Source organism: Trichosurus vulpecula, chromosome 4 (genome assembly GCF_011100635.1).
Source record: "Trichosurus vulpecula isolate mTriVul1 chromosome 4, mTriVul1.pri, whole genome shotgun sequence".
Lineage (NCBI taxonomy): Eukaryota > Metazoa > Chordata > Mammalia > Diprotodontia > Phalangeridae > Trichosurus > Trichosurus vulpecula.
Genome location: NC_050576.1, coordinates 431,688,745 through 431,714,772, shown reverse-complemented (window position 1 = coordinate 431,714,772; position 26,028 = coordinate 431,688,745). Strand labels below are relative to the sequence as shown.

Below are 26,028 nucleotides of genomic sequence, written 5' to 3'. Positions count from 1 at the left end.
AAAATACAATAAAGACCACAAAGTTAAAAAGAAAGCATGAGAAATGCAAAATAATAGACTTAATCAAAAAAAAAAAGAACCACTTAAATGCTTATGGTATGCAGGATACCAAACTGGGAACTGAGAGAAAAGATGTGGTCCTGCCCTCATGGAGCTTATATTCTAGCAAAAGGACACGATACCAATAACTACAGTACAAAATAAGACCTAAGTGTCAAAGTGTGAGGCAGGAACAGGGAATTGTCATCAGCTGGGAGATGAAGAAAGATGTCTTGTGAAAGGTGTTATTTGTAAGGAGGAGATTGGGTGAGAAAATTCTCTAAACGTAAGAAACTGAACAGAACATGGAAGCAGGTGAGCAACGGATCTCTTTTGACTGGGTCAGAGAATGCAGGAAGGAGAGGAGTGTGCGATAAGGCTGGAAAGGCATTAGGAAGATTATCCAGGCAGGGGCAAGAAGCCTGTTATTAGAGGGGATGGGGGGAGGGGTGAAAAGAGCGGTCTGGAGGTTCCTACAATGATCTGGGAGCGTGCTAATGAGGCTTCCTGCTAGGCAGAGGGCCAGAAGAATAGGAAAGAGGGGTGGACTCCGGAAATAGTCAAGAATGAAACTGACAAGATGTGGTAACTCATCAGCCGTGTGGGAGGAGTCAAAGATAACACCATCGTTTCAAACGTGGGAGATTTGGCAAGGAAGGGCATCCCTGACTGACATACTGAATTAAGGGAGGAAGTGGTGATTTTGGCTCAGTCTCAGCTGGTTTTTTGGACCAAAAACCAACAATAACTTTGGGGTCCTTGTTCTGTAGCTTAATGGAGGTAGTTAGATAAGAATAACCACCTTGTAATTATATATAGTTCTACACTTTACAAAGTGCTTCCACATGGATTAATTATCTCATTTATCTTCACAACCACATTATGAGGTGAGTTTTATAATCTCTTTGCTACAGATCAAGAAACTGAGGCTTGCAAAAGGTTAAATGACTTCCCCAGATAATTGGGAGCAGAGCCAGAGCTAGAATCCGAGTCATTATCATTACCGTTTAAACAAATAATGTGCTATAGCGGAGGGCAGCTCTACCTCTCAGTCTGAAGGTAAATAATACTTAAACCAAGAGAAGCCAAGCTTCTCTTTAGCTCCTATGTAGCCCCAGGAAGCACGTGAAAAAGCCCAAGGCAACTCACCAGCCACAGGGTCGAAGCTGATGACTTGATTCATAAGGGATGTGGAGAGGATGATTTCATCAAAGACAGGAACGCTGCCCCCCACCATACCTGTGTTCCCCCCCTGAGGATTGACAGCCAGATTCTTCTTATTGCAGTACCTAAAATAGGAAACACAAAGTCGGTGACACCGGGGAGCTAGACACTATTATTAGAAAAGGGAATGGGATATTTTTCTTCTTGTGCCCATGCCTAAGGTAGGAACACTTGAGCACAGACAAAATTAAGTGCCTGGAAGATTTTGCCTTTTGTGTGGCCCAGGGATTTTACAGGTTTAGTGAACTCCCTGGTGAGAAAACATCCTCTGCCACAGCAGATCAGTCCCTTCTCTGTGACTTACAGTCTGACAGTTGCCTGGCATAGGAGGATTAAGAGAATTGTCCAAGGTCACAGAGTCAATCGGACAATAAATATTTAGTAAGTGCCTACTGGGGCAGTTAGATGGCTCAGTAGATAGAGCTCCAGGCCTGAAGTCAGTAAGACCTGAATTCAAATCTGACCTAAGACACTTCCTAGCTGTGTGACCCTGGGCAAGTCACTTAACCCTGTTTGCCTCAGTTTCCTTATCTGTAAAATGAGCTGGAGAAGGAAATGGCAAACCATTCCAGTATCTTTGCCAAAAAAATCCTAAATGGAGTCATGAAGAGTCAGACACAATTCTAATGACTGAAAAAAGTGCCTGCCACCATGTTCCAGGCATCATGCTACGAGCTGAGGGTACAAAGAAAGGCAAAAAAAAATAGCCTCTGCCCTCAAGGAGCTCACAATCTCATGGGGGAGACATTATGCAAACAAATGACTCTGTACAAAAATAAATAAGAAATAATCAGCAGAGGAAAGCCACTAGAATTAAGAGGAATAGAGAAAGGCCAATTGGGAAAATCCAGTATATGTGGGAACAAAGACTTGAACTCAGGTCATCTTGAGTTTAGTCCAGATATCTGTCTACTAAGGGGAAAGACATTACCCTCCAAAAATAAATGAGTGAATGAATGGGTGAATGGATGGGACTAGCAGAGAACAACCAAAATAAGAGGTGGCAGTTAACTCTCTCAGTAACCCATATTCTGGGACATCTCCAAATACCTTGAAAGGATGTCTGAATTCAGGAACAGAGAAGTCACCAAGATGGCACAGCGGGTAGAGCACTGGACTGGGAGTCAGGAAGACCTGAGCTCAAACACTGTTTCAGACACTGAGCTGTGTGACCCCGGACAAAAAAGGGGCCTCTCTCAGCCTCAGCTTCCTCACGTGTAAAATGGGGATATTAACAGCACCAACCTCTCAGAGTCATGGGGATATTAACAGCACCAACCTCTCAGAGTCAAACTTGAAAGTGCCTCTTATGTAAACACTGCCTATGTCATTAACATCTGAATAGTGGCACACACCCTAAGGCCAGAGCTGTCCCTCAAGAAACAACATGGGTGTAAATGTTCTCCCATCACCAGCCATGGAATCACAAGGGATCTCCCTCATGGACTGAAGTTAGCTAAGTAAAAATTAAAATAAGGCTTCAAAATCCACTTCTGTGTTAGCCTCCATTAGTCAGTCCTAAAGGACTCCCTTTTTCTCTTGACTGTATATTCCTTTTTTTTTTTTTTTTGCCAATTAAACCTATGATTTCACCTGTGTCAGGAACTGCTCTTTCTAGAAACCCAGAAGGGCACCTGACATGCCACTGACAGTGTCAGAGAGGGGAGGGGCACTCAGAGGTCAAGGGACCAGGCCAGGGTCACCCAGCCAACGTGTGTCAGAGGTGGGACTTGAACCCTGGTCATTCCTGGGCCAGCTAAGTACCCACTATGCCATGGTGCTTCTGTGTGTTCCTTATTAACTTATTACTCCACAAGAACACTCCTTCTCAACTCCAAGGAATGATTTCCTAGTTTCTTTTGAAGGCAGCACAAAGAAACATTACTATAGTTTATTTGCCTCTGGCTATCCAACTCTTCAGCTCTTCAACATGAGGCAAAAGATGGTGTCCTTTCTTAATCCTATATTTCTCCCAACGAAGAGCACAATGCTCTATATGATAGAGCCACTCCTCCGGTCTGTTCACTTAACTGCAACTGAGGAAAGGCCAAAGTGGCTGTCTAGCACATATGTCAGTTTTCATTCCCATCAGCCTTGGTACTCACACCTCATCACGAGTTCTGCCCCTCTGATTAGAGGGTGAAACCAGGAACTCCAAAGCCTCCATTTAAGGAGTGGCTTCAAGAGGGAAATCTCATTTCCCACCTGGCTGTGATACTTGGGGATCTCTCTGACTTCTCCACAATCCCCCCACATCGGTACCTTCCCTCTCCCCCTCCCCCCCACTTTCCGGCTTCCTTTTGTGTGTTGTCTTCCTCCGCTAGACTGTAAGCTCCTCGAAGGCAAGGACTGTGTTGCTCTTTTCCTATTTATATCCCCAGCACTTAGCACAGTGCCTGGCACATACCAAGCACTTAATAAATGTTTATTGATATTGTCATAACACTTTCTCAAGTTACCTGAGTATTTGGGAAACCTCCTCTGTCGTCTTGGGTTTCAGCAGCACCTTACTACAGCCTGTCACAAAACCAAAAAATAGTCAAGCCAACACAAGCGTTTTAAAGAAGCAAAATATAAAAACCATCAAAAGATACTCCTCGTTACTTGGTAATATTATTCCAGCATTTCTCACTTGGGTCCAAGCTGGGTCGTGCTAAAAAATGAAAAGGATGATAATGAAGATTTTAAAAAATCATCAACAACAAACAACAACTCGATTTATGTAGCACTTCAAGGCTTACAAAATGTTTCCTTCACAACAACATGAGGAACACTCGGGGATGCTATTTATGTTTTTATTTACTTAGTAACAAATACTATAGCTACACCCCAGCCCAATAACTGAAATTGAGTCCAAAGAAAACATGGACAGCAGGCTTGTCTTCCAGACTGAAACCAGCTTTATCCTTACGGCAGAATCAGAACAGAACGGGTTTTAGAAAAGAATCCTAGTGAAGAACCGCAGTTTCAGAAACCTTTAGAAAGACCATCACAAATAATAAGAGAAATGCACATTCCAAATACCTCTAACGTTTCACTACACACCCAGGAAACAGGAAAAATGACAGAACCACTGCAGAAGGAGCTGTGGAAGGGCAGGCACACTCATACACTGCTGGTAGAGCTGGGAATTGGGCAAGAAATGTCACTAAAGTGCTTGTTAATTCAGAAAGCCCTCTACTGATCATATACACCTTGTAGGTCAAAGATAGAAAAGACCTCTGTGCCTCAAAATATTCAGAGCAGTACTTTCTGTGGTTGGAAGAAAAATAAAAAAAGAAATGAAAACGGTTGGTGACTGACTGGTTAACAGCTAAACAAACCGTGGTATATGAATGTAACAGAATATTATTACATGTAAGAAATAACAAATGGAAACATCAGGGAAATTATAAGAACTGATACAGAGGGATAAATAGAATCAGGAAGACAATATACACATGACAATACAACAGAATAAATGGAAAAGGAAGGAAGGAAGGAGGCAGGGAGGGAGAAAGAGACAGAGGAAAGAGGGAGGGAGGGAAGAAGGAGGGAGACAGGAAGGAAGGAAGGAAAGAGAAGAAAAGGAGAGAGAAAGGAAGGAAAGAGAGAAGGACAGAAAGGAGGGGAGGAGGAAAGGAAGGAAAATGAGAGGAAGAGAAGGAACAGAGAAAGAGAGGGAAGGAAAGAGAGAAGGAGGAAAAGAAGGAGAAAAAAAGAGAGGAAGAGAAGGAAGGAAGGGAGAAAGGAAAGAAGGGAGGGAGGAAGAACATAATAATGACCAAGTCTGGACCAGAGAAGAATTGAAAAAAGGCATCTCCTTCCCCTCTACAAGGGTGCAGGACCAGAGCGTGGAACATTGCATAGGTTGTTAAATTTCATGTGTTGTTTACTTTTGCTCAATCTACTTTTTTCATCTTTATCCCAAGGGATGGCTTGCTGGGAAGGGGAGCGATGTATTCAGAAATGAAGATCGCATGAAACAAGGCATCAACAAACGTAAGGTAAAAAGAGACCAATAATTACAGGAGTCTGGGAAAAGATGAGAAATTTTGCTTTATCAATTTTTAAAAAAAAGAATCCTATTTCTACTTAAGGCTAAATAGAAACAGGATTGGAGAGGAGAAAATACATCAGGGTGACCCACATTGCCTCAAGTATGTTATCAAGGCATACCTAACTACATCCTGGGAAATTGTCTAGGGCACCACATTGAATTTAAAGAGGCCTTAAGAAAAGGTCCATGTGGCAATCCTTCCAAGAGCATTCAGGACACCAGCTTGACTAAGTAGATGACCAACTTTGATAGACTTAGCTCTTCTCTGCAATTCGAAGATCTAAGACAATTCTGAAAGACTTATGATGGAAAATGGTATCCACATCTGTATGAGAAAGAAAGCACTATGGAGTGGGAATGCAGGTCAAAGCGTACTATTTTCTCTCTCTTTTTTTGTTTCTTCTTTCTCACAGTTTTTCCTTTTGATTCTAATTCTTCTTTACAACACGACTAATGTAGAAATATGTTTAATATGAATGTATATGTATAGCCTATATCAGATTGCATGCCACGTTGGGGAGGGGGCAGGGGAGGGAAGGGGAGAAAATTTAAAATGCAAAATCTTACAGAAGCAAATGTTGAAAACTAAAAATTAATTAAGTAATTAAAAAGCAAAAAGTATGCTATCAACAAAGACTGATTGGCGTCAGCCCCACCAACTAATATTTGGCCAAAGCATCCTCTGTTTAAAAGCACATGTGCAACAAAATTGTTGTCATTCAGTCATTAGCAACAAATACTATAGCTACACCCTAGCCCGATAACAGAAACTGAGTCCAAAGAAAACATGGACAGCAGGCTTGTCTTCCAGACTGAAACCAGCCTCCGTGACCCCATTTGGGGGCAAAGATATTGGAGTGGTTTGCCATTTCCTTCTCCAGCTCATTTGATAGATGAGGAAACTGAGGCAGAGTTAAGTGTTCTGCCCAGGGTCACACAGCTAGTAAATGTTTGAAGCTAGATTTGAATTCAGGAAGAGGAGTCTTCCTGACTCCAGAGCCAGAGCTCAGAGCTCCCCCTCAGAGCTGCTCCTCACCTGCTTCCCAGCATTCCCACTGCCAACTAAATGGCTTTTTGCCAGGCTGCTAAAACAGAAACAAAAAAAAACCTTTAAAAGGAAACAATTTATCCTGTTTTGTTTCCCTGGGGTGTAAAAGTGTAAGTGTATCTTCTAAAGGCTTTTCCCAGGCTGCCAAGTACATGCAAGACCCCACTGGAAAGTAACAAATGACCATGATACTGACCTCGAACCATTTTGAGCCAGTCCACATTCATAAGTCTTAGTTCATGAGGATCTGTGCTGACTCTTCCAGGGATAATTCGTTCAAAGAATGCCAAGTCGTCTTCAGACACCTCAGCAAAAGGCAACCTCCGCACAGGATACCGGTCACAGGTGAGCATCACCTCCTGGGCACCAGCCGGGGTCATGCAGAAATCTCTAACAAACCTGGCATGCTCAAAGCTGTAGACTCCGGAAGGTTTCTTTGCCTTCATCACCAAAAGGGTGGGAGGACCAGTCATTCCCACCAGCATTCGCTTGTGGCCATTCAGCCACCATCTCAAACGCCAAACAGGATGCCGTGGGAGAAGGCAAGGGACTGTCATGGTCGCTCTGCAACATAAGGGAAGAGAATCAGCTCCTTGTTAAAAAGGCCGTAGGCAGCACACATGCCCTCATGGGAAACAAAAAGCTGCAGCTGAAGCCACCCTATCAAGAGTACTGCCTCCAAAAATGCTTCATTGGATTGTAGAACGTTAGGTGCCCAAGTGACCTTCCTAACGGGCAGGCCTGCCCATGCCACACCCCTGCACCAAAACCCGCAGTGGCTCCCTCCTACCTCCAGGATTTAATACAAAACTCCCTGTTTGCCTCTTAACGCCCCTCACAAACTGGGGGCCCCTTGCCACCTCTCCAGTCTTCTTCTACTTCACTCCCCTCCTCTACTTGATGAACCAGTGGCATGGCCTCTTGGCTGTTATTCACAGAAGACAGTCCCAACTCTGTACAGGATGCCCACAATTCCCTGCCTTTTCATCGCTGGCTCTCCCTCATGCCTGCAATGTTCTCCCTCCTCATCTTTGACTCCTGCCTTCCAAGTGTTCCATTCAAATCTTCCTCCTTGAGGAAGTCTTTCCAGCTACCACCCACCCACACTAATGTCAGTCTGAGACTGCCTTCCATCTACTCTATACAGACCTTGCATGTCCATAGTTGCTTACATGTTGTCTCTCCCATTAGGGTGAGCTCCTTCGGATCCAAGACCTTATTTTTTTTACTTTCTTTGCATCAGAATATCTGGAGTACAATATGTACTTAATAAGTGATTGATTGTTGACTGACCTAAAAAAAGTGGTGAGGCACAAACAAGAGAATGCCCGGGCAATGCTTGGAAAACCTTAAAGTGCTATAGAAATGTTGGTGGCTGTTGTCATCATCATCACCATCATCATCATCATGCCATAGTAATTAGGCACTGGGAAGGGATGATCAGAAGGTGGAATAAAACACCTCATCTTAAGCATCACAGATCTACGACAGGAAGCAATTCAGCCAGATCTAATCCAATGCCCTCATTTCACAGAAGAGGATAGGGGAGTAGGGTTCCCCTCCTCGAACGGTCAGCTTCAGGAGGCCAGAAAGGTCCACAGGCAGTGTCAGAGGTGAAATTTGTTGAAGGGCTTTCATTAAAAAAAAAAAAAAAATTCAATCCATGAACATCTGCCTCCTCTTCATTCCCTCACTGGGAGAAAGAAAAAAAATCCCAGTAACAAACATGTGTACTTAAGCAAAACAAACTTCTCCATTGGCCATGTCCCCAAAATGTCTCATTCTATACAGTACTTTCTCTCATCTCTCTGTCGGGAGGTTAGGGTGGTTGGTCCTTGCAAAAATCTTTCAAAGATTTGTCTTTACAAGAATGTTATTAACATACAAGTTGTTCTCTCTGCTCCCTTCACTCTACATCAGTTCAAGTCTTTCCTGATTTCTCTGGTAATTCGTTATTATTTCTTAGAATTCTTCATTTCCTATAATTATTTCTTCATTATTCCATTTCTCACAGCACCCAGTATTCCATCACATTTATATACCATGACTTGTTCAGCCATTCCAATTAATGGGTATTTCCTTAGTTTCCAATTCCTCCTCACCACAGAGGTGATGTCTTTTTTTGGGGGGGGGGGGGTGGGGGGGGGGGCCACAGACCTAGCAATGGAATGGCTGGCCCAAAGGGTATGCACAGTATAACAGTTCAAACCTCTTTCCAGAATGGCTGGATCGGTTCCCACCATGCGAGTCTATCCGTTCGCCTGTTTTCCCGAAGCCCCTCCAACATTTGTGGTTTTCCTTTCTGTCAACTTTGCCAAACTGACGGGGGTGGGAGTGGTTGTAATCTGCATTTCTCTAACTATCAGTGATTTGGTGCATTGTTTGTTTAATATGCTATTAACAGCTTGAAATTCTTTCTCTGGAAAGGACCTGTTCATATCCTTGGACCACACAACAATAGGGGAACAGAGGTGACATTTAAACCCAGAGCCCAAGGAAGAGGTAGATCAAACATCTATCCGCCCCGGGGTTGTCCCATCCCATAAACAGAGGAGCAGGAAGGGAGGTGGGAGAGGAAACTGAGGCCCACGTAGGTGCTGGGCGCTGCTCGGGCCCCCCAGGGCGCCAGCAGCCCAGTCGGTCTGGGTTCCAGGTGAGGGCGGAGGGGGTCCCCTCCAGCGCCTGCACCGACCCCCGGCCGCGGCCGTTACCTGGGCCCAAGACGCGTCTCCGCCAGCACTCCGGGGTCCGGGACGCGCCGGCAAGCTGGAGCCTCCAAGCGGGGCGGGCCAGGGCCTGCGCAGTTCTCACCCTTCCCTCGGCCCGCCCCCAGCCCCGCCCCGCCCGGTCAGAGCGGACTCTGGCCCTGCCCCCTCACCTGGCCTCCCTCCAGGCTCCACCCATGGCCCGCCCCGCCCGCTCTGGTCCCTTACACCCCAGATCGCCGCGTGTTTGCTTTGTGCCTTTGGGGGCGTCCCTGGATAGGGGAGTGGGGTCCCCCTCCTTGGCCTGTCAGCTTCAGGAGGGCAGAGACAGCTTCCTCAGGGTTGCTCCGGCGCCAGGAGATACTTAAGCACTGCTTGTAGACCGAGTAACTGAGTACAGGCCACCGGTTACCGGCCCGCTTAGGGCTTCACCACCCCAACCAGCCCCTCGGCTCGGCTCCTCAGCTCAGCCCCTTCTGCCTCGGCCTCCCAGCTCCTTCCCTTAGGCCACGCCCCCAACTACCCCTGCCGCCCCCCAGCCTGAACCCCAAGAGCCTTCGCGTCCCGGGAGCTCGTGGCCAGGAAGGGGGTCTGCCCCCTTAGCTCAGCCCCTCCCAGCACCAAGTGGCCCACCCAACTTTGCCTGCCATCCTTTCCTTCTCAGCTCCAGCCACGCCCCCTCGGACCAGCCCCCTAGATCTCCCCTCCCTCGTCCATTAAATCCCAACCCTGCACCCCTAGATGCTTGCTCTCCGTCAGTCCCTGCCCCGCCCCCTCAGCCCAGCCCCCCCCCCCATCCTCCGCTCAGCCACAACCCCACCCCCTGTTCCAGCCCCCTAGAGCGTACCTCCTCAGTTCCCACAAAGTTCCAGCCCCGCCCCCAGATACTCCTCTTCCTTGATTCCCAGAGCCGCCCCCTCAGCCTGGTCCGAGCTGCCAGACCCCAGACCGCGGGCACAGCGGACTTGGGGGCGTGCAGGCGCTGCGGCTTTCTTGGTGGTGGATGGCGTCCGTAGAACGCGCTCATTAATGGTGACCCTCTAGCGAGGGGTGGCCCCCAGTGGAGAAGCCCACCGGGCACCCACATGCCGGACTGGGTGCGAGAGGGGCACCGCAGACTTGGTGCCCGGCAGAGTTCAGGGCCTGAAGGTAGCCCCTCTGGCCTGGGTCTTTGAGCTGAACTGCGCTTGGGTCTGCCTGGTCCTGATCTCTCCCTGCTACATCCTCCCCAGCTGCCAGTGCACAGGTGACTCCCCTACTGGACGAACTCTGGCCGTCTTATCACCTCCAAGATCAAATGTAAAATCCTCTGGCTTGGAATGCCCTTCTCCACTGGGCGTTCCATGCCTTTCCAACCCTTTCCAACCCTTCCCTTCCCTGTAATCTACTCCTCATCCCCAAGGCTCCATTTCCAGCCTCCAGGCATTTCCCCTGGCTGTGCCCTTACCTCAGTCCCCAGGCTTCTGGAGTGGTCTCCAAGACTTGGCTCAGATGGCGGGTTGTACGAAAAGCTATTGCAGGTGCCCCACACTGCTGGGCCCTTTCCGCTCCCATAGTCTTCCCCACTAGAATGGGAACCCCAGGAGGGTTTGGATCACTTCTGGCTTTCCTTGTGTCGCCAGCACTCAGCCCAATGCCTGGCAGAGAGTGAGGCTTATCGACTGGACATAGAGGCTGTGGGACCTTGGGTAAGTCATTCCCAGGGGTAAAATGGAGGGCTAGATGACATCATCTCCCAACTCTAAGTCCACCCTAACTCCACTGATGTTGGGCCCCTCGGATTTACAAACACAAATTCAAACAGCAAAAATCTAGTCTGATCATGCCTATGGCTTTTGTAAAGGGCATTTCGTAAAACAGATCCTTCAAAAACCTCAACTTCTTCCACTCAGGAAATCAGATCCCTCCCCCACCAGTGAGCCCAGCCCTCCAACCTAAACCCTCAGTGGTTCTAATTAATCTAGAGAAGCAGGATCTACCTCAAACACTACCAGGTACAGACAGGCCAGACCCCACCAAAAGCTTTTGGCTCCACTTCCAGGCAGATTAAGCTAAGCAAAGGGTCAAGGTCTTAGGGAACCTGTGACCTCCCCTCACTTGTGTGGGGCTTTCCCTTTCCTTAAAGCTGAGGTTGGAAGAAAGGTCTGTTTGAATGGGCAATAGCAGGGGGGTCAAACACTGCCTGGGCCCCATGCTGCCCGTGGTCCCCAACACTCCACATCACTCCCCCAGTGTGTCCAGAAACCGATTAAAATGAAGCTGGGAAACATTTGGCAAAATACACAAAATATAACAGACTATAGCACGTGTTAACATGTGGTTTCTAAGTCACTGTGTGACCCACAGGGATCCTTATGTACAGTCAGTGGCCTTGGTCTCCACTTGAGTTGACACCACTGGGTGCCCCCATTTTCCATTTTTAGAGGCAAGGCAGGCTAAGAAGACCATTTCTTCCATACAGACTCCATGGAGAGGACAAACAAGCCAAGCCTGGGGCCCCAGTGGCTTATGCCATGAATTCAAATGAAGACTCTTAACCAGGACTCCCTAAGAACAAGTCAAGGGTGGGCTCTGGACAACCTGAGCACCTGGGGAGAGGTAAGACAAAGGCCTGTGCAGAAGGTAGTGCCCCAATATGCAACAGTTACCTCGAACACAGCTTTGAACCTTGACCCCAGGTCCCTGAAACGACGTGCTCTCAAACTTGGTTTTGTTCCCAAAAATATTTTATTTATTAAACAATATATCCATTATCTATAACATGATCCAAAAATACAGATATACATCTTTACTTTACATTATTTTTAATAAAAAGATTTACAATATTCTCTTCCATTTACAAAGGGAACATATTTCCTTTGAAAATAAAATGTAACATTCATGTTAAAGCTGCATCATCATCTTTTTGGATGAAATGTGGTAAAGCTGAAGACACCAAATATACACGTATGTGAAAAAACATCTTTGTAACCTTGCGTCAATTAGAACAACCTTAGATTTTCCCAGTTTTTCAATCCCTTTCGCAAAGGCGATGACCAGCAAACAGTGGAACACCAAAAACCTAGGAAACCTTGAAACTTTCCAATGCCCAGAATCAAAATTCTTCATTTTGTTTAAAAGGAAAAAGAAAAACCCAAGTCCCTGCCCACTCCCCACCCCAACCCCTGTGTGGAGCAGAGGCTGGCTGCCAAATCCAGAGGAAGCTGCTCTCTGTGGGCCAGCTTTATCGCTAGATTACACTAGCCCTGCTCCAGTGCTGACGACATGACAGGCTCTGAGAGGCCACCGGAGAGGAGAAGAAAGAAAAAAAAAAGAATGAAGTCTAAGCCTATGACTGACTGACTATGCATGGTCCCTTTTCTCTCGAGTCCCTGCTAGAGAGAAGCCTCTTGGGCTTTCACTGGGAGATGGTCCTCCCACCCAGCTCCCTGACAGCCGCCCAATGGTGTGAACGCCCTTGGAAGGGAGGCCCAGTTCTGCATTTCTAGATTAGGAGCTCCTTCCTGCCTCCAAGGGGTCAGCTTCTAAGGGACTTGCTCCAGCCAGCAATTCCACTACAGACAAACACAGGTTTATGAGACTCAATGAAATAAACACTTTGTTTTTAAAATGCAGCATGTTTTCTCCCAGAAGACAACAGAAGAATTGTTCTAAAAGTGTTAACTCTAACAATCTAAGCATCGAGGAAGGGAAAATCAACTCCTGAAATGTTCTGACTTTTCTTCTGAATAGACTATAGTTTTTACTTGCAAATAAGCACAAAAAAATATGGATAATACATTATACCTGGCTCATATACAGTGTCATAAACTGTGGGATTAAATAGTCTGGGACATTCAAAACGCATTCATTTCAATCAACAAACACTTATTTAGCACTAAGCAGGTGCAAGGGACTGTGCTGGGGGGGATCCAAAGATTAGCTAAGACTAACCTCCATCCTCAATCATTCACAATCCAGCCCAAACCTTCAAGTGCGGCCCTAGGCTGGAGCAGACCGAGGAGATCAAGGCTCTTCCCAGCCTAAAGAAGATGGGGCCAGTCGTAGCAGACAAGACCAACAGTCAGGTTCAAATCTACTTTAGAGACAGGCAGAATTGGCCTGGGAGCCAAGCCCCCTAAAATCAGGCTAGATCTAACCTTAGAGGACTAGGGGAGAGAGGGAGAATCCTGCAGGTGCAGGCCCACCCCTGGGATAAGATCCATCTCCCCCATCACAATGGTCAGACAGACACATCTGCTCTGGTTTCAGAGACTACTGGGGGGGCCTTTTCTCTTCCACTCTCTGTCCGTTTGCTCCAAAGTTCTGCACCTAACATTTTGGTGACATTATTTTCAAACGCATAACAGAACCCTCCAGGCAGAGCCTCCCAGAACAGGACAATGAGAAGTCGCATGTCACCAAATGCTCCCACCAGTCATGGGAGCCAGTCACTTTCTCATGAGATCACAAGCCCCCAGACACTTATTACTACGTCCCCAAAACCCTACACTGATGAGCGAAACATTGTCTATTGTGTGGTCAAAGACCAAAGAAGTACATTATTAAATTGGCTACTAAAGAATCAACAGAAATTCTCTCATTAAAAATTTGCTGTACTTACAGATTTCGCCATACATACTGGGAAGAAAATCTAGAAAAATATTTTCCCCATAATTTCTACTACTTTTTTCCCTGCTTTTCAACAGCAACTAAATAGAGCAGATGAAGCATTCAATGAATCACAGAGAGTAAGTGGCTGGCTGCCCCAAGCCAAGAAGGGAAGGGCAGCCAGTCAGGCCTTTGCCTGGCCACTCCCCAAGAGCCCAGAGCAGTGGGTTCCGAACACAGATCTGACCCTGCAGGAGAGAGGTGGGGGACCAGCTGCCTGACCCCACTTTCCCAAGAATCAAAGGCGCTCAAGCCTCAAACCTAAATTCTGAGTGTAAACACCACGATTCAATGACTTAAACAGCATAACCCTTGGCACATCTTTCTGTCAGAAACACAAAGGCCTCAAACAGAAAGTAGCCTGGATGTGAAGGTTGGGAGAGATCTTCGAAGAATCAGATCCACTCCGTTGATTATTAATAATATCTTGGCTGTTTGAGGTTCTCACCACCCTCACGCACTAAAAATGAACTTGGTGACGAAGGCTCGAAGTGCTCCTGGCTTGCCTTATCACTTGGCCCATTTTAGAGCGAAAGCATTGGAAAATCACAAATGATGGCAGTAAACACAAGAACAACATGCCTCGATGGCATCTTTGCAAGTGACCCTCATTCTACAGCTAACAAAAGCAGCATCTTAGAATTGTATTCCTCCATCAGCTTGGCCAGACTCACTCTCTAGAGTCTAAGAAGAAAGCATTTTTTTCTTCCCTCCTCTTTTCTTTCTAATCCCTTTAGCTTCATGCTGAGGGTTTCAGAGTATCGTCAGAATTCCAACCCTGTCTGTCTTTCTAGGCATCTCAAAAGTAGCAGAACAAACGTCATGACACTAAACTACTCATCAAAAATTTCATCAAAAGGATCATTAAAATGATCAGTAAAGAGTCTCCCCTGCAGCCGACAGCTTCCTTTCCACAAGAATCCCCACATCATCTGAGATTATCTAGTCCCCTTGGATACAGCTTCTTGTCTCACAGCTCTAACAGTGTGCAACATAAATCGAATATAAAACCAGGCCTTAGCAGACTGGACTTTAACTTCATAAAACACATCAGACCCCACTATCTTCATGCTAAAACACTAAGCTTGTCTTCACAGTAAAAACTTGAGGAACTTCCAGAGAAATGATCATTAGCAGCTCTGAGAGCCTCCGTGCTAATAAAAACCCATTTTGCTCCAGAACAGGCAAGTACAGCCCTCATGAGAGGGAAGGAGTGGAAATTCAAACAAACAGGGCAGTGCACAATAAAGCAGAAATCACTTCCTAATGGTAAGAACCCTAAGACCCACAGCAGGTGGGCACAGGAGAGAGGCCCTTACCATAAGTAAACACAGTCACTGGCTTCAGAATCGGAGCTGAGGCCTCGTTGAGAAGACGCCCCAGCCAAGGCCGGGCTGCCCCAGCCCCTATGGACACATGCATCAGTGAGGGTTGTCCTCGCTGTCTAGCAGCTGGTGCTGCTGCGCCACCTCTACAGAGGGTCATGTCTATACTTCCCAAGCGATGGCGGGCACCAGGGTCCCAAAGGGGGCACGGACTTCTTGTGGCAGTCCCACATTTCCTGATGCCTAATTAGCAAACACCCCATCTAAATAGTAAAAGTGTTACTGCCCAGTTCAGTGCTATTGGGAAATCCATGTAAAAAAGGAAGGAAAACAAAGTCCCTGTGGCAAATTTACCTACAAGAGTCTCTCCTCAGAGAAGAGAGCTGGTTTTCTGCTTTTTGTTTTGAAATACCAAGAATTACCACTGGCCATTGGATAATTCAACACCAGACCGAAACAATAAGGTAGTTTAAAAATAAAGAGAAGCTATTACAACATAAAGGGAGGGAGGTATTAACTGGTCCTTCTGAGTCTTACTTCTTCTTCCTCTTCTCCTGAACACAGCGCGGGCAGAACCTGAGAAGAGAGACGCATGCTGTCACAAGCCACATTTGGGCAGGGCCCCAGGAGGGCATACACAGCTGTCTTGCCTGCCTGAGAGGGGACAAGCATGATCATGCAGCAGCACGGACCAAGGCACAGCCTTTTCCAGTCTCACTCTCACCCCTACCAGGGCCCTGGCCCTCTCCCAGAAGTCCCTGCAACTGCCCAAACTGTAACCTCCCTGCCGGTGATATCCGAGGTAGCCAGCTGAGACTGGCACAGCTCCTGAGTGAGGATCTAAGCAGGTGTGAGGAACCAGCAAGTATCTGCTGGGCAGCAGCGTGACTTGGGGTCGGGAAATAAGCAGAAGGCCCGACTCTTCTGACTTGAGTCCAGTACCATCCTGACCACTAGGCCATATTACCTCTCCACCAGAAGCCTGGCCTCCGACTACCACTGCACTGGGGCAAATGGGACCCAAACCTGCACACTTTTAAACCCATGCTGGGCAGACCAGGCACCAGCCAGCACACTGCCCCACTCCGTCACTCACCATTTTCCTTTGGGCTTTGTGGTGAGATCCACACAAGCAAAGTGAAACCACTCAATAGGACACTGTAAGGGAGAGAAGAGAGGGGCCAGCCATTAGCACAAGCCGTCAGCACCAGTCGTCTGCACCCGCCTCCCCCAGGCCGCCTCAGCCTCTCACCCCAGTACTCACATCTGGGTTGTCACAACCAATCATCTCTCCATAGGACACCTGGTGGCACAGGCAGTAGGTCGGCTCGTTGGGGTCCACAGGCATGTCCAGGACATCCGACGGGTGCACCGAGAGGATGGTTTCGGCAAACTCTGACCTAGAGGAGACAGAGAGAGGCCGAAGGAGCCCAGAGAGAGCGCCCGGCGCCTTCAGACCATGGGGCCAGCTCCCCTTCCCCCACTCCGAGCTCTTCTCTGGTCTCTGAACACTAACTTTCCCAGCCTGGCCCAAACAACCCCTCACCCATAACTCCTGAGAACCAACATGTTTAGAGGATGTTTCATAAGCACTCTGAATCACTTGCAATTACACAGTTTCAAAGTAAATTTACTCTTATGTTTAACAAACATCTGAGACAAACACGGAATGACAAAGCAGAGCTGTGCACACCACCCAGCATAGCCATTCCCTGAGAGTGCAGCTCTTGCATTTTCCAAGGTTGTTTTTTTAAATAAGTGCCATTTAACCGGCCCTGCTGTGTGGTCAAAAGCACTCTAAGTGTCAGCAGATTCAGACTGAGGGGTCGCCAGCTCCCTGGGAGCTGATCAAGGACCAGCGTGGGGACAGCAGCACACCTACGTCTATCTCCCTACAGGCCACCCAGGAGGCAGGGCACCATAAAGGCCCCCTTCCTGGAAGAGAGCCCACTCACCTGGGAAACACACAATGGCAGCCACTCCTCTGAGCTCCACCGCTCTACCTGGGGTCTCCCCTCACTTCCCCTCATGGCCATCCTGACTCCTTGCCCTGTGATGATCACACCTGGGTCCGCTACTCATCCCCCTACACTGACACAGGCTGCAGATGGGCCCAATCTCTCAGCTTCATGGGCAGTGGCAGGGCCAGCAGTGGATGTCCTCCCAACAGCAGACTCACAGACCTACACCCACTGAGTAATTCTCGCCAACCCCACCTCCAAGGGCTTGCGTGCCTCCCCTCCCCTCAGTGCTTGGGGGGGTGGGGAATGAGAGAGGGACACTTCTCTTAAACATGAAAGGAAGGTACCAAGCCCAGAAGGCAGGACTGGGCAATCAGGCCAAGGGCCAATCTTCCAAGCCTGCTGGCTGACAGAAAGGTTACTCCAACTACTTTAACTTCTGATAACACTACAATAAAATGAAACCACCTCAGCAGATGAACAGCATTCCCATTTTTTTTTAATGGCCAATATGTGACACCTGATAGCTTACAATCCAAAATTATGACTAAAAAAAATTCATTCTTTAGGCAGAGTGCATCACATTCTAAGAGAAAGGGAGCTGGGGCTGGGTAAGGCCGTCTACATCTTAGAGACCCTGATACTGTTTTCCATGCCATCCCAGACACCACAAGTCCAGCCCCACTGGGCCAACAGTGAGCCCTGTCCTCTCCTTTTCTGCCTGCCCAGGATGCCAAACGAGACAAGAGATGCCAAGCTCCAGAAGCCGCCAGGCCCCGAACCAGCCCAGACCTCTCCCCAGGGACACCAGCTCCAACAGCCATCCCCGCTAGCGCATCACCAAAGGGAGCAGGCAGCCCAGCCTGCTGCCAGCACTCCAGTCATCACACAGTTCTCCCAGTAACTGAACCAGATTCACTTCCCCCAAAAACTTCAAGCTACTGTTACTGTTCCAACCAAATTAAATCCCTTTTCTGTAGGATTTCCACTCAAGTCCCTGGGAACAGAGGGCACAGAGAACCACACAGAATTTCCAAGCTGAAAGAAAGCCCAAGGGTGCTCTGGTTCAACCCTTAAGGGAAAAGAATTCTCCCCACAGTCCCGCCACCCCAAGTCTTCTCCCCGCTAGGCTACACATTTCTGGTTCTTTCAACTAGAACCACAGAGACCCAGAGGTAGAAGGAGCCTTGGAGGCCATGGGGAGGAGAGAGGGAACATTTATTAAACACCCGCTCTGTGCCACCAACTGAACCTCATCTGATTCATACACAGCACGATGCCCTCAGCAGCAGCATTCCTGACAAGTGCTCCCTCTGCTCTTTGCTAAGGAGCAGCAATTCCCAGCCCCCAGGGCAGCCCCACGGCTGCCCTCAGAGAAGGCTCTATGCCTGAAAGTCTTCCCCTCCACCTGGGGCCAAATGCCTGAGTGAGCCTAGGCCTACTCAAAGAGACTAAGCAGAGTAAGTCCAATCCCTCTTCTACCAGACAGCCCTGCAGGCATGTGAAGACCACCGTCATGGCACCGACAAAGTCCATTCTCTGCAGGCCCTTCACCAGACCAGCCACCCTTGGCAAGATGCTTCCCAGCTGACTGTCCTTCCTCAAGGTCAATGCCATCAACTGACCACATACTCTCCACAAAAAAAGGCCCATCCCCTGCATCCCAGTGCAGTCTGTGCCTCCATGAGCTAGGGTCACCATCACACTGTGACCCCAAGGGAGCCTACGGAAACCTGAAAATCCCCAGATCTTTCCCAAACAAATCTCTCTTTACCACTCTCCTTGTAGAGCCTTCGTGGGCAACCTGATTTAATTCCTTTTCTGACTCTGGTCCCTTCATTCTGGGCTGCCACAATTCTACCATCCAACTTACCACCCCTCCCCACCCCCAGCCTTGTGTCATGTGCTCACTGGGCACCTGGGTCTCCTGCAGAAATATTCCACAGGACAGTGCCAAGCTCAGATGCAGGTTCCTTCTGTACTGACCACTACCCATCAGACCACATGGGTTTGGCTGCTGCCGAGTGCCACCTGTTAGCCACCCTGGCTGTACAAGGAAAGCCTCTGCCCAATACCTCTGTACCCCGTAGGCAGGGTGGCTTCAACACCCTCGACATCCCCACCCCGCTCTTCCTCCTGCCCAGAATGGGGCTTCCACAGAGTCTCAGGCTTGTCCACATCTACACCGGCCCACAGTGAACTGAATACACTGCTGAAGACAGACCCTGTGGCTCGGGAGCAAGGTCCAAATCTTACCCTCCTTTCAGCTTTTTCTTCTTCGGAGTGTCCTCCTCTGATGTGCGTCTCCCACGGCCCCGGGAGCCTCTTTTCTCCTTCTGCCCTCGGCCTTCTGAAAGACAACATTGGTACAAGGGGTTACTGTGGTCTGTGGCTTCTGATTGCATGGCCAAGCCCCAGAGAAGTGGCATCCAAGGGCGTACTTTTCAGGCCTCTTCCTCCCAAACTCTCCAGGTCACTGCCCTCCATCTTCTCCTTCAGATCCGCCTCAAAGCGGGCAAGATCCGCGTCAAGGCGGCGAATGTGTTTGTCCACCTGCACAAAAGCACACACACAAAGGTCACTCTGGAGCATGAGAGCAAGCAGATCCCACACACCGCCAAAGTCCAGCAGGAGACATGGCAAGGAGCCTTGGACCCGGCTCAAGTGGGCCCACGATTCCTCCAACCAACCCAGGACCCTCTCTGTAACCTGTGGACTTGCTCCCAGCCACCATGTTTGGCAAGATGAGGGTCTGGCGCTCCGCCAGCCAGGCTAAGTGGCCTTTAGAGTTTGGACGACTATTCTAAAGTAAGATGCACCACTGCCAAGTTCACATAAGATTCCCCTTTCCATTACTGGGACCTCTCTTAAAGGACTATCACCATCAGGGTAAGTAAGCAGTGGGATCCTGGGAGCAGATGCAAGAGGCGGGCAAGGCTGGTGGAGGAGTCTTAAGATGAAGTAAAAAATGATGTCACCGTATGTCCTTAAGCAACATAAAAGCCTAAAAAATGGCAAGATGAGAATTACCCAGTGCCTCCATGGAGGACAGACTAGAGACTTGAAGGCACAACAGAACCAAAAAAATGTTATTTACAATGAACAGAATGTGGTTAGGAATAAATTAGCCTGAGAAATGAAGCACAATGAAACAAACAAGGGCTGGGCCTCCTAGGGGCCACTACTGAAGGGGCACGCCTGCCTCCAGGGCTCCCCCAAGCCAATGAGCTCCACAAGACAAACAGGAGAACCTCTGGGTCCTCCACAGGAATGGCTTCCAGAAATGCCTTATTATTTGAAACTTGTGCCAAGGGTTAGCCACTTCACAGCACAGTCAAGAGAATGAGTGCAGTTACAACAAACTAAATGTAATGATCATTTAGAAAGAATTGTTCCTATGTAATCTTCTCAAACAAGAATCGGAATTTACTGAAAAAGTCCAAGGGAGAAGTCCATCCAAGTGAAAGAGCATTTAATTCAGATTAAGCTGGGTATTTCTTGATGTTTGGCTTTTGTGTGAAAGCCAAGTGTAGGAAAGTCTGTCTGCTTAGGAAGCTGGACAAGTTAGAGGCTAAAGAGAGAAAGGCAGCCAAAGCAAAGCCCCAGCGTGAGACCTGACGCTCCCTAATCAGTCTTTCGGCTGCCATGCTGCCCCCCCGGCCTCCCTGTAACACCTCGTGACACCCGCGATGCCACCTCACCATCTCATAGGTCTGCATGGCCAGCTGCACTTTGTCGTCGCTGTACTCCTTACATTTACTGTACGCGTTCTGGATCTTTTGCAGGTGCTCCACACGCTGCTCGGGGGACAGAGTCTTCACTGTGGAGATATACTCAGCTGCCAGGATGTCGATCTCTGCTTTCTTATCTGGCAAAGAAATGCAAGCAACAGTCAGCACGGATGCGGCACCAGGCCGGCACCTTGGTCTGTTGAGAGCCACAGCTCCCACCAGAGACACAGTCCAGGCCCTCCGGTGCCTGGCCCCACCCTCACCACCCTCTCCCAGCTCTGAAGTTATAACACTGTTGTCAGCTGCTCCTTTATTTCATAGAGATAATAAAAATTCACTAAATATTTTCAATGCTTGGTACCTTTCTCACATCTGTACCTCCATCCCACTGTTTTTCATTACACTCTCGCTGTTCCTGATTCTGGTTGTACAGTGAAGGCTTGAGCAGAAATACAAATTTAATTCTAAAATATCCCAGGAATGTTTGCCATTTTAGGAAACCCCCTGCCCCCAACACACACACACACAAACCCTTTCCTTAAAGCCATGTGACTTCTTCCTACCGTCCAGGCTTGTGACCATCACAGATACATGTCATCATACACCCCTTCAGGTCAAACCAATCTCATTTCTTTCTGTATCCCCATGGCCTACTTACCACAAAGCCTGGCTGGCATGTGGGAGGTGGTTACTGCCTTTGGTGACCAACTGCTCTATTGATTGCCACCTTTAAAGTCATCATCCCCCCACTGTCACTCTGGGCAGCACACGAGGGCTCCGGGCATGCACAGCGACCCTCTCAGCCACCACCGGACTAGCTGCTGCACCGGCACCTCTGTGCTAAACTCTGACACTATCAAATGACTAAGATTTTGGCCTAGGTTAAAAGAAGTTAAATTGAGGCAAAAAGCAAAAATTTCCCAAATCTTACCTGCAAAAGTTAAAATCGACTTGTAAAAGTTAAGAGAATTTTGAAGAAATTAAGCTTCCTTAACACGTCTCCCTTATGCGGATAAATCCAAGAATTCAATTCAAGCTTCTCTGAGCTAGCGAGACCGAAGGGGAGGGACCCCACAGAGACAAACCCACCGCCAGCCTTTGTCACTGAACTTCACAGTGACACAGGAGACCTCCTCTTCCCTGCCCTCTCTCAAGCTCACACTACATTTGGGCCCTTTCTACTGGGGTATCCTTCAAACTCTCCCTCTCCCCTGATGAGCACTCAGCACCATGCAGCTGAGGGTCCCTTGGTATCCCGGCTGCTTACTGGAGTACCTGAACACACCTTCTGTTCTCTGATCCAGTTCACGCATCAGCTGGAAATTCCTTTGGAGTTCACATGGAAGATTTTCAATACCTGAAACACAAAGGTATTAAGGGTACAAATGTTTCTCAAAAGCACAGCACAAAATCTGCAATCTAAGAAAACAAATGGGTCTGTCTTTTATGGGGGGAGGGGAAGACACACACAGAGGGAGAAGTTATGGAACCAGAGTGTTTTCTTGCTTCTAAGGGAAAACCTTATGTTTTCAATGGAATGAAATCTCTCCTTTCATAGATAATAGGATTTTAGCTTTGCGAATATGGATGCAGCCCAAGGAAAGACAGAGAAAAGCACATGCCCAGAATGTAAGAAGAGGAAAAAGGGACAGAGAACAGGAATGAGAGATCAATGAGATGAGGACAAGGAAGAGCCTGATGAGAGAGAGGCAAATGAGTCTCAACTGGAAACTAAGAGAACTGAATTACTCTAGGGGAAGCTCCTTGTGCCAAAAACAAACAAACATGTCTGAAATGCTTTTGGAAGGGAGCAAAGGCTCCTAAAACACTGCTCCTGGTCGATCTCATTTGCCATCATGAATACTCTTGAGGTGACAGGGAATGTTCTCCCCGAGCACTCCAACGAACAACCATGTATACGCTTGGGCTCCCCGTCCAAGGATCTCAGAGAGACGTGGAGGAGCAGAGAAGATAGAAGCAAAGAGGATGAAAAGGGGAACCGAGGAGGAGATAAGAGCAAAGGGGACAAAAAGGGGAACCAAAGGGGCCCAGAGAGTTCCGTCTTCTGGAAAGCAGAGAAAGCTCAGACCGCTCCTCTGGTGCCATCCCTCCCCTTCCCCATCAGTGAAGCTCGGCTCCTTTCTGCACTCACTGCTGCTCATGGGGCATCCAGAACCTGGGGTCAGACCATGAGCTCTCTGTGTGCTGTCCAAAGACTTAGTTCATTCCAGAGGCTCATTACTGGGCTGGCTACAGGGGGATGGGGAGCGTTCTGACCCCAAGAATCCTGAAGGAGGCACTCGGCACCAGTGAAGGAAATCCCCACAACATGGACAAAGCCACAGGGACCGCAACCATGAAGGAGGGACCGAGAGCTCTGCACATATACTCTCTTTTCAAATAATGCATCATTTCCTCAAACAGGCTGGCTGCAAGGAACTGCAGATGACCCTGTTTCTTCCATGTTCACACTTATTCCCATCTTCCAGACCCTCCTGAGGCAAACTGACTGAATTGGAATCAGACCCTCCCTACGTACCAGGAAATCACAGCCACTTCAGAGCTGGAAAAGGCCCTAGAGCCCTCATCCTATAGAGGAGAGAAGTGCCAGAATGGAAGCTTCCTGAAAGCAGGCCCTGCTCCTTGGTCCTCTTCCCAGCCAGGTCTTCCTGAAGTGCTCTTCCCACTAACAGCACCTCCAGCAAGAGACTGGTGGAGGCTGCTGGGGCCCACCCAGACCTGCCCCAAACAGGGCATGCTTCAGACAAGGAGGGGGAGAAAGGCCTGGACCCCCTGGAGGTGACCCCTGCTCAAAGCTGAAGGTGCAGGATACAAAGGCAAAAAAGCCCCTTGGTCTTCCCCTTCTGCCCCTTTATAACGCAGCAAGCACCCAACCAAGGGCTGTTCATTTCATGTGAGAGGGAAGGGGGGTGGGGGGAATGAGCATTTATTAAGCATCCTTCTGTGTGCCAGACACTGTGCTAAGGCCTTTATAAATATGATTTCTTCCCAAGTTAGAAATGACTCAAGATTAGTTGGCTGAGAGAATGGTATACTGTCCACAGAAGATGAGAAGCAACTTGGCGTTGGGGGAAAAGGTCTAGAAGTTTAACATTAGCAGGGATGTTAACGGTCCTCTAGTCTAGTCCTAGTCCTCTCACTTTACAGACAAGGAAACTGAGGCCGTTCCACAAGGAGTGACTGAACAAGGTCATCCAACTCCAAATCCTTGGCTCTCCCCACTGGTTCTGCTACTTTCCAGTTCCAGAAAACTCCCAGTATCCCCATCCCCCTCTGTAGGATGTAAATCCCTCCTCCCATACAAGGTTACAGTGAGGATTAGAAACCACTGGGCCGGTCAGTCAACAAGCACTGAAGGAGCTCAGGGAATACAAGGCAAAAGACAGAGGCCCTGCCCTCAGGGAGGCTGCTGGGGGACCACACCCCAGGAGGGTCTGGGGGTCCTGGGGCTCCTTGGAAGGATCACTAGGGAGCCAGGAAGCTCCAGACTGGGGTTCTACGCAGGGGAGGGAGGAGGAATGCTGTTCTAGAATTCAGTTCCAGGGATGGCAGCGACACCCCCAAAATGGGCCTGGAACCAGGCAGATGGCGGGAGGTGCCAGGCTCCAGGCTTCTGACACCCAAGTGCCCCACGGCCTTAGAGGTGCTGCTTGGCCTCTCCAGAATGGAAGCTCCCCGAGGGCTGGCCCCGTGTTCTCCATGTCTCGGGAGCCTAGGAATCAGAGCTCAAAATCTGAAGCCTGGGATGATTCTCCAGATCCTCAGAGCGCCCTGCGTTCTAGATCTCAAGCACCATGTTCCCTCGGCTCTAGAAAGCTGACGTACCCTCTCCCAGCTCCCTGTGAGGCCAGCACGCTCTCCCAGCTCTAGATCCATGGATCTGCCCTTCCAGCGCTCTCACAGCTGTTCTAGACTCGCGCGTTCGCCAGGGGGCGCCAAGAGCCGCCAGAGGGCGGGGCGAGAGAGCCAGGGGGTGTGTCCCGAGGACAGTGACGCCCGCCGGAGTCGCCTAGGTCGCCATAGTGGCCGCGGGCTCCGCCCCCGCCTACGTCACCTCGTTCCGCCCTCCCGCCCGCCGGTGACGCACCTCTTAATTCCCGCCGAGCCCGGCCTCCCGCCTCCCTCGCGCGCGCCCCCGCGGCCGCCCCTCCCCTCGCGCGCGCCCCCGCGGCCGCCCCCGCCCCTCCCCCCGGCCCCCCTCCCGCTCCGGGGCCACCCTTCCCCGCGAGCCCCCGCCCTCCCGAGCCCGGGCCGCTGTCCCCGCCGCGAGGCCCCGCGAGGCTCCAGCGGCGCGAGGCAGGGCGCCCCGCCGGGCGGCCCCGTCCCCGGCCCAGGCGGGGAGCGCACTCACTGTCCAGGTAGTGCTCCAAGTACATGGCGGTCGCCATCTTCGTCCTGCGGCCCCGGCGGCGCGTGTGTGGGCGAGGGTGGGCGCGAGCGAGCGCGCGGGCGCGAGGGCGAGGGGGCGGGGCGGCCTCGCTGTCGGGCCGCCGCAGCCTCATTCCCTATTCATGAGGAGCGCCCGTTGATTGGCCAGCGTGCTCGGCGCAGGGCAGGCCCCGCCCCTCGGCAGGCGGCACCCCGCGGCGCGCGGGCATGGCCCGGGAGGGGCGCGCGGGCTCCGAACAGGAGCGGAGCGGAGCCTACCCGCCAGCCGGGGGCAGAGGCCCGGGCCGGGGCGGGGGCCGGAGCCACCCACGCCCCAGCCTGGTGGGCCTCTGGGCCCGGGCGGCCCCGCCAAGGTCACCGGACCAGGGCGTGAGCTGCACGTGTCAGGATAGACTTCACCCAGAGCTGGAGGGGTCCGCGGGGGCAGAAGGGGAAACTGAAGCAAAGGCAGGGGGCAGAAACCCTGAACTGGAGGGGTCTGCAGAGGCAACTCCCTCTGGTGCAGAAGGGGAAACTGAGGCACGGGCTGGGTTCAGAGACCTCGTGCTGGAGGGGTCTGCAGAGAAAGCCCCCTCTGGTGCAGAGGGGGAAACTGAGGCATGGGCAGAGACCCTAAGCTGGAACGGTCTGCTGGAGCAGCCCCCTCTGGTGCAGAAAGGGAAAAACCTGCGCCCTCACTTTGCAAAGGGAGAGCTGAGGCACAGAACACCTGCCCGGGGTTTGCCCCAGCCTGAGGGTCTCCTGTGCCCTCAGCTCCCTGGTAGCGAAGGGCCTAGTACCCTGCACACAGTAGGCGCTTCGTGACTTGTGGAACCAGAGTCTCGGGACCCTGAGGCCGAGGGAGCTGAAGCCGCACATCCGAGGCCAGCCTCGGGAAGCCCATGACCCTCTCCCCC

The 26,028-nt window shown here is 49.9% G+C and overlaps 2 protein-coding genes across 2 annotated transcripts in view; both read right to left on the bottom strand.

The window, feature by feature from the left end:
- D2HGDH (D-2-hydroxyglutarate dehydrogenase) overlaps positions 1-9,140 on the bottom strand; it is a 29,024-nt gene extending 19,884 nt beyond the window's left edge. The window contains exons 1-4 of the mRNA XM_036755960.1: positions 9,062-9,140; positions 6,547-6,914; positions 3,723-3,780; positions 1,189-1,328 (exon numbers count right to left, since the gene is read on the bottom strand). Coding sequence (XP_036611855.1) covers positions 1,189-1,328; positions 3,723-3,780; positions 6,547-6,907 — 559 coding nt within the window. The 5' untranslated portion in view covers positions 6,908-6,914; positions 9,062-9,140. The remainder of the gene's footprint in view (positions 1-1,188; positions 1,329-3,722; positions 3,781-6,546; positions 6,915-9,061) is intronic.
- Positions 9,141-11,770: 2,630 nt separating this feature from the next.
- On the bottom strand, positions 11,771-25,175 carry ING5 (inhibitor of growth family member 5). The gene is made up of 8 exons (XM_036757306.1): positions 25,095-25,175; positions 22,008-22,079; positions 20,693-20,859; positions 19,433-19,544; positions 19,248-19,341; positions 16,295-16,430; positions 16,127-16,188; positions 11,771-15,606 (listed from the first exon to the last, which is right to left on the bottom strand). Exons 1-8 carry the CDS (start codon positions 25,129-25,131, stop codon positions 15,564-15,566), a joined length of 723 nt encoding a protein of 240 aa, XP_036613201.1. The 5' UTR covers positions 25,132-25,175; the 3' UTR covers positions 11,771-15,563.
- Between the last annotated feature and the right edge of the window lie 853 nt (positions 25,176-26,028).

What these genes read in the sequence shown, in the direction of transcription:
- ING5 (XM_036757306.1), bottom strand. Translation starts at nt 25,131, where the DNA reads ATGGCGACCGCCATGTACTTGGAGCACTACCTGGACA. An exon ending in ACTGGATCAGAGAACAGAAG is followed by an intron (nt 20,860 to 22,007) that starts GTGTGTTCAGGT and finishes TTTCTTTGCCAG; the next exon opens with ATAAGAAAGCAGAGATCGAC. An exon ending in ACAAAGCCCAAAGGAAAATG is followed by an intron (nt 15,607 to 16,126) that starts GTGAGTGACGGA and finishes CTCTCTTCTCAG; the next exon opens with GTTCTGCCCGCGCTGTGTTC.